This window comes from Dipodomys merriami, unplaced genomic scaffold (assembly GCF_024711535.1).
Source record: "Dipodomys merriami isolate MVZ:Mamm:240054 unplaced genomic scaffold, mDipMer1.0.p SCAF_137, whole genome shotgun sequence".
Classification (NCBI taxonomy): domain Eukaryota; kingdom Metazoa; phylum Chordata; class Mammalia; order Rodentia; family Heteromyidae; genus Dipodomys; species Dipodomys merriami.
Genome location: NW_027202682.1, coordinates 1,900,308 through 1,906,340, shown reverse-complemented (window position 1 = coordinate 1,906,340; position 6,033 = coordinate 1,900,308). Strand labels below are relative to the sequence as shown.

Sequence of the window (6,033 nt, the reverse complement as noted above, 5' to 3'; positions counted from 1 at the left end):
ATCTTCCTCACAAGAGTGAATGAGTGCTTTCTTTCTTCCTTTCTCCTTCCTTTCTTCTTTCTGGTGGTGGAGCTTGAACTCAGGGCCTGGATACTGTCCTTTAGCTCTTTGTGCTCAAGGCTAATGCTCTACCACTTTGAGCCACAGCACCATTCCAGTTTTTGAGTGGTTCCTTGGAGTCTCACTGGGACTTTCTTGCCCAGGTTGCTTCCAATCATGTTTCTCAGATCTCAGCCTCCTGAGCAGCTAGAGTTACAGTGTAAGCCAAGCATCTGGATTGAATGACCTCTTTCTTAAGCCTTCTGCAGTGCCACTCAAGCTGCCAGGGCATGGGAAGACGCACCATTCAAGCTGGTGTTTATGAGCTGCAGAGGCTGCGTGAGCGATCCCTGAGCCGCAGGCCTCCAAGCCTGCTCTGAGCCAGCAACCACCTTTCATCCATCTTGGTCTCCTCCATAGTGACTCCAGCTCACTGCACAGCTCCGCTCCAGTGGGAGCTACTTCTGGCACAGTCCCTCTGGAGATCCATGGTGAGATCAGCACAAGACAGAGAAGCTTGGGGTTGGTTTGGCCGGTCAGACAGTGACATATGATCCAGTGGGCACTAAATGAAGAAAGCAGACGTGAGTATGGCCTAGGTTGGCCATCATGTTTTCTCTAGCTTTTCTTGTCTGCATGTGGGAGGAGGGGTCATGTGACCCTGGGTGCATCCAAAGTGAGCTAATTGAGGAGGCCACGAAGGACTTGACCTCATTGTGTGAAATGGTGGTCAAGGACTGACTTTCCGCATTGTTCTTTGGGGAGAAGACATGGGAGTGAAGCAAGATGAGTCAGGAAGGGACCAGAATGGAGGGGCAAAGAGCGAGGGGAGGGAGGGGCTGAGCGCCTTTTGCCAGCACCGTTGGTTACACAAGAGCAGCCAAGGTGCCTGAGTTGGGTGGTGTTTTGTAACAAAATACAAAAAAAAAAAAAAAAAATCAACATAAAGGGGCGGGGAAGATGGCTCAGTGGTAGAGCACTTGCCTTGCATGCCTGAGGCCCTGGGTTCGATTCCTCAGCACCACATAAGCAGAAAAAAAAAGCCAGAAGTGGCGCTGTGGCTCAAGTGGTAGAGCGCTAGCCTTGAGCTGAAGAGCTGAGGGACAGCGCCCAGACCCAGAGTTCAGGCCCCATAACCAAATCCCCCCACCCAAAAAAAAGTCAACCTAAGGAGGAAGGAGTTATTTGGCTGATGGTCCCAGTCCCCTGGCCTGAGGAGAGGCCTGAGCAGAGGCCCAGGTGTCCATGGAAGCATGTGGCCGAGCAATGTTGGCCACCTCACAGTGCCTGGGAGAGGGTGTGAGGCTGGGGCTGGGGACATGGTCCAGTCCTCACGGCCCAGGCTTCAGCTAGGACTCTCCTCCCCTCCCCTGCCTCAGCCTGCCAAGACCACAATTACAGGGACCACAGTCATGTGCTAGCATGCCCACTCCATCTCCTTAATTAATTAATTAATTTTTGGTCTTGGTTGGTTGGTTGGTTGGTTGTGGTGGTGCTGGCTTTTGAACTCAGAGCTCAGTCTTGCCAAGCGCGTGCTCTGTCACTTGAGTCTACTCAGCCCTGCTTTGCTTTAGTTTTCAGGTAGGCCCTGTCTTTGCCTAGGACCCGCTTCAGATGGTGGTTCTCCTGCCTAAGCCTCAGGAGTAGCTGGGACCCTCGTGTGCGCTTGGCTGCTTCATTACAGTAGAGTCTCGGTGATCTTTTCCCCAGGCTAGTGTTGAACCTCCATCTTCCCAGTGTCCACCTCCTAAATTTCTGTTAACGGCCAGCAATCTATCATAGGATGAGCCTAGTATTGGATTAATCCATTGGTGTGATCACAGCCTTACTGGTCCAACCACTTCCAGAAGCCCATCATCTAGCTGCCAAGCTAGCACGCAGACTCTGGGTAACATCTTAAATCCAAATGTAACAGATCTCTGCCCCAAATTGGGCCCCACATCCAGAGCTCAGGAGAGAGGGACTGGGGCTGCCCAGGTGTGTTGGGCTGCTCTGCCAGGGCCTACTGTCCTGGCCTCCAGCAGCAGGTTCAAAACCACTAGTCCTGGACTGCGAAGGTGGCTCCATAGTAGAGCGCTTGCCTCATATGCATGAGCCCCTGGGTTCCATTCCTCAGCACCACATATGCAGAAAAAGCCAGAATTGGTGCTGTGGCTCAAGCGGCCAAGCGCTAGCTTTGAGCTGAGGGACAGTGCCCAGGCCCAGAGTTCAAGCCTCACGACTGACAAAAACAAAACAAAACAAAGCAAAACAACAAGGAAACACCACCAGGCCTGAGGGTGTTTGCTTCTCCAGCTGTCTCCCCGTGATTCCAACACAGGCACGCTGGGAGCAGTCCCCGTTCCCAGCCACCGCTGAGCCCTAGTATGGCCAGCAGAGGGTGCAAGATGACTGCATTCTCACCTGCCTGAACCATCACATAGGGGAAAGCCCTTTGCTGTTTCTACCTGGTGACAGCTAGGTGTCAGGCTAGGTGTCACACCGAATCAAAGATGTACTACGGGTTAATGTATACAGTTATGAATGAAGTTACAAAATACCTGAAATTCAGTTGCAGATTAGCCTCAATCCAGGCTGTCAAGGAAGTAAATATGCATCCTCTACATTAGCATGAAATACATACCCGGTAGTGTATTTTACTATGCCATTATTTGACTAGAGTGTTTTACTGTATACACAGGAGGCTGTGGGCAGGAGAATCACTGTCTTGAAGCAGGTCTAAGGCAGACACAGGAAAGCTTCCCTAAAACATAAATAGTATCACCCTATATCCTCCAGGAGCTACTCTTTTAGTATTACCACCTGCTGGTTCAGAGCTTTCCTGATCTTTTTGGTGCTGCGTGATTATATGATTTTTCTGAGTCTTCTAGTGGTTCATTCAATAAGCTTCTCCTTTCCAAATTCTTTCTTGGTGGGTTCATTGATTCAGTACTCTGCACGTGACAGAAACAGTATATTTGTCTGTTACTTATCTTAAGGAATCCTGGGGTTGCTTTTGCTTTCTTTCATTCTCTCTGTTTGTGTGTGTATGTGTGCCAGTTCTAGGGCTTGAACTGAGTGCTTAGTCACTGTCCCTGAGCTGTTTGTGCTCAAGGTCAGTGGCTCTAGAGCCACACATCTCTGCTTCCTTTATTTTTTTGGCTGGGGGGGGGAGGGCAGTTAATATAATTTGAGATAAAAGTCTCATGGACTTTCCTTCTCAGGCTAGCTTCTTTCCCAGACTGGTTTTGAACTGCAATCCTTAGATCTCAGCCTTCCTGAGTAGGTAGGATTACAGGCATGAGCCACCTGGCCATATTAAAAAAAAAAATCAGACGCCAAGCCATATATATTCTACACAAACTTAACATATTACAGAACTAATTTTTAGGAATGATTAGCAATGGCAGTTATTGAATTCACTGATAGGTACCTGGAGATCCTGGGATGGATTTTTCACTCTTTTCATAGCTACATGAGAAGGAACCTTTTGAGTGCTAGGAACTTCATAACTTCAGGAATTGTGGGAATTGGCTTCTCAGCTTTTGACTCTTGCCTGCAAGGACTCTGTGTGCTACAGCTGGAATGCTGTATGTTTGAGGCAAGCTCATTCATTGCTGGTGGACGTTGACCCAGGGCACTGTCTGCCCTGGGTGCTGGCTTGTGCCATCCCTGGAGCTACACGTGAGCAGTTTCAGCTTCAGCCTTCAGCTTATTTTATTGGTCTATGGTCTTGGTGGCTAGATCTCAGCTGAACCTTGTACTTGCTAGCTAGACTAATAGTACACGTTCAATGGGAGCACGCCCCTTCACCCATCCCTTCCACTTGTGGAAACCGAGCCAAAGGAATTCACAAATGTGCTGATTCCACCAGCAAGCAATCGTACAAGCACACTGTCCACGAGTGGAGGCATGGGCTCGGGGTGTCGGAACGTGCATGGAGACTGTGCTGTGGACTGTGTTGACTGAGTGGAAGGACAGTCACGACAGCGTAAAAAGCAGGTTAGGAGCTGTATGGCATCTGGACACTCATGGCTCACAGTTGTTTTCCCAAGCTCCTCAAGAGGCTGAGATCTCAGGACCATGGTTCAAACTCAGCCCCAGCAGGAAAGTCCATGAGACTCTTAGCTCCAATTAACCTCCAAGAAGCCAGGAATGCAGCTGTGGCTCAAGTAGGACAGTGCCAATCCTGAATGGAAAAAGCCAGGAGAGAGCACAAGGCCCGAGTTCCAGGCCCGTTACCGGCATATACATAAGTAACAATAAAGTACAGCTTAAACATGGTGACCATAGACTACCTAATTTGTTTAGGGAGAGGTTGATTTTTTTGGTCGGTTCTAGGGCTTGAACTCTGGGCCTGGGTGCTGTCCCTCGGCTCTTTACCGCTTGAGCCACAGCGCCACTTCCGGTTTTCTGGTGGTTTATTGGAGAGAAGAGTCTCACGGACTTTCCTGCCCGGGCTGGCTTTGAACCACGATCCTCAGATCTCAGCCTCCTGAGTAGCTAGGATGACAGGCGTGAGTCACTAGTGCCGGGCTAGGGAGAGGTTTTGAGCCAAGGACTCTGTAGTACAGGCTGCCTCAAACTCTTCCTCAGCCTCCTGAATTCTGAGATTATAAATACTTATCCAGCAACAGCAGCCCTTGGGCCGCAGCCTCTGTGGAGAGGTGGAGGCGCTGGCTAGCTCGGTCGCTAGGTTAGAGCACTGCAGAGCAGGTCCAAGGCCAGAGACCAAGGTGTGAGTACCCGCAGGTGGGACTCACCCCCAGAAAGCAAGAAAGCAAGAAAGCACGCGCGCGGACCCCTACAGCCCTGTGTTTATTTGCAGAATAAAGGCATCTCTGCACACAGAATCTACAGACCAGGACAGCCGCCCAGGCGCCCACGAGCAGGGGGCCCCACTTCTCCGGGGTGGTGGCTGCCCCTGCGGGTCAGGGCGCGCGGCGGGCCGTCAGTGTGCGGACCTCTCCACCTTCACCCGCATGCCGACCACGCCCTCGATGCCCGCCTCCATCTCGTCGCCGTGCGCCACCGGCCCCACGCCGCTCGGCGTCCCCGTCAGGATGAGGTCGCCCTCCTCCAGCGTGATGATCCTGGAGATGTAGCTGATGAGGAAGGGCACGGAGAAGATCATGGCGGCCGTCTCCCCCTGCTGCCGGAGCTCGCCGTTGACGCGGAGCCACAGCCGCAGGGCGTGCGGGTCGGGCACGCGCTCGCGGGGCACGAAGGCGCTGACGGGGCAGGAGCCCGAGAAGCCCTTGGCCAGCGTCCAGGGCAGGCCCTGCTCGCGGCAGGCGTCCTGCACGTCGCGGGCGGTCATGTCGAGGCCCAGGGCGTAGCCGGCCACGCAGCGCATGGCGGCGGCCTCGGGGACGGCGCGCGCGCGGCGGCCCAGCACGACGCCCAGCTCCAGCTCGTGGTGCAGGCAGCGGCAGTAGGCGGGCAGGCGCGCCGGCGAGCCCGGGGGCGCGTACGCCGAGGACGGCTTCAGGAAGAGCAGCGGCTCGCGGGGCGGCGCGCCGCGCATCTCCCGGACGTGGTCCGCGTAGTTCCTCCCGACGCAGACGATGTTCTTCCCCCACTCCCAGAAGCGGGACAGCGGCCCGGGGCCCGCCATGGCGCCGCGCCGGTCACGTGCCGCCGGTCCCGGCGCCTACGGCAGCCCGGAGAGGAGGCCTCGCCGCGCGGGACGCGCTGCCAGCGACGCTCACGTACGCCGGAGCCGCGGCCGCCAGCCGCCCGGCTCACTGGAGCCGCGGGCACTCGGCGGCGTCCCGCGACCCCGCCGACTCCGCCTTCCAGACTCCGCCTCCGGCCTCGCTGATTGGCCGGGGCGGGCCGGGCGGGCAGGGCCGGGACTGATTGGCTGCGATCGGCACAGGGTGGGCACTAGCTGGTGGGGGACGCGCGGCGCAGGGCGGGCCCGGGCTTGTCGGGGGCGGGGCGGGGCGGGGCGCGGCGGGCGCTGATTGGCTGCGGCCGCCGACGCGGTGTTCCGGCCCCCGACGCCGGTGT

General features: G+C 55.2%; 1 protein-coding gene across 1 annotated transcript; it reads right to left on the bottom strand.

Moving 5' to 3' along the window:
- Nucleotides 1-4,817: 4,817 nt before the first annotated feature.
- On the bottom strand, nt 4,818-5,791 carry LOC138825423 (oxaloacetate tautomerase FAHD1, mitochondrial-like). Its single transcript, XM_070019966.1, has one exon. The coding sequence runs from the start codon at nt 5,633-5,635 to the stop codon at nt 4,970-4,972; it is 666 nt and encodes a 221-aa protein (XP_069876067.1). The 5' UTR covers nt 5,636-5,791; the 3' UTR covers nt 4,818-4,969.
- Nucleotides 5,792-6,033: the final 242 nt, after the last annotated feature.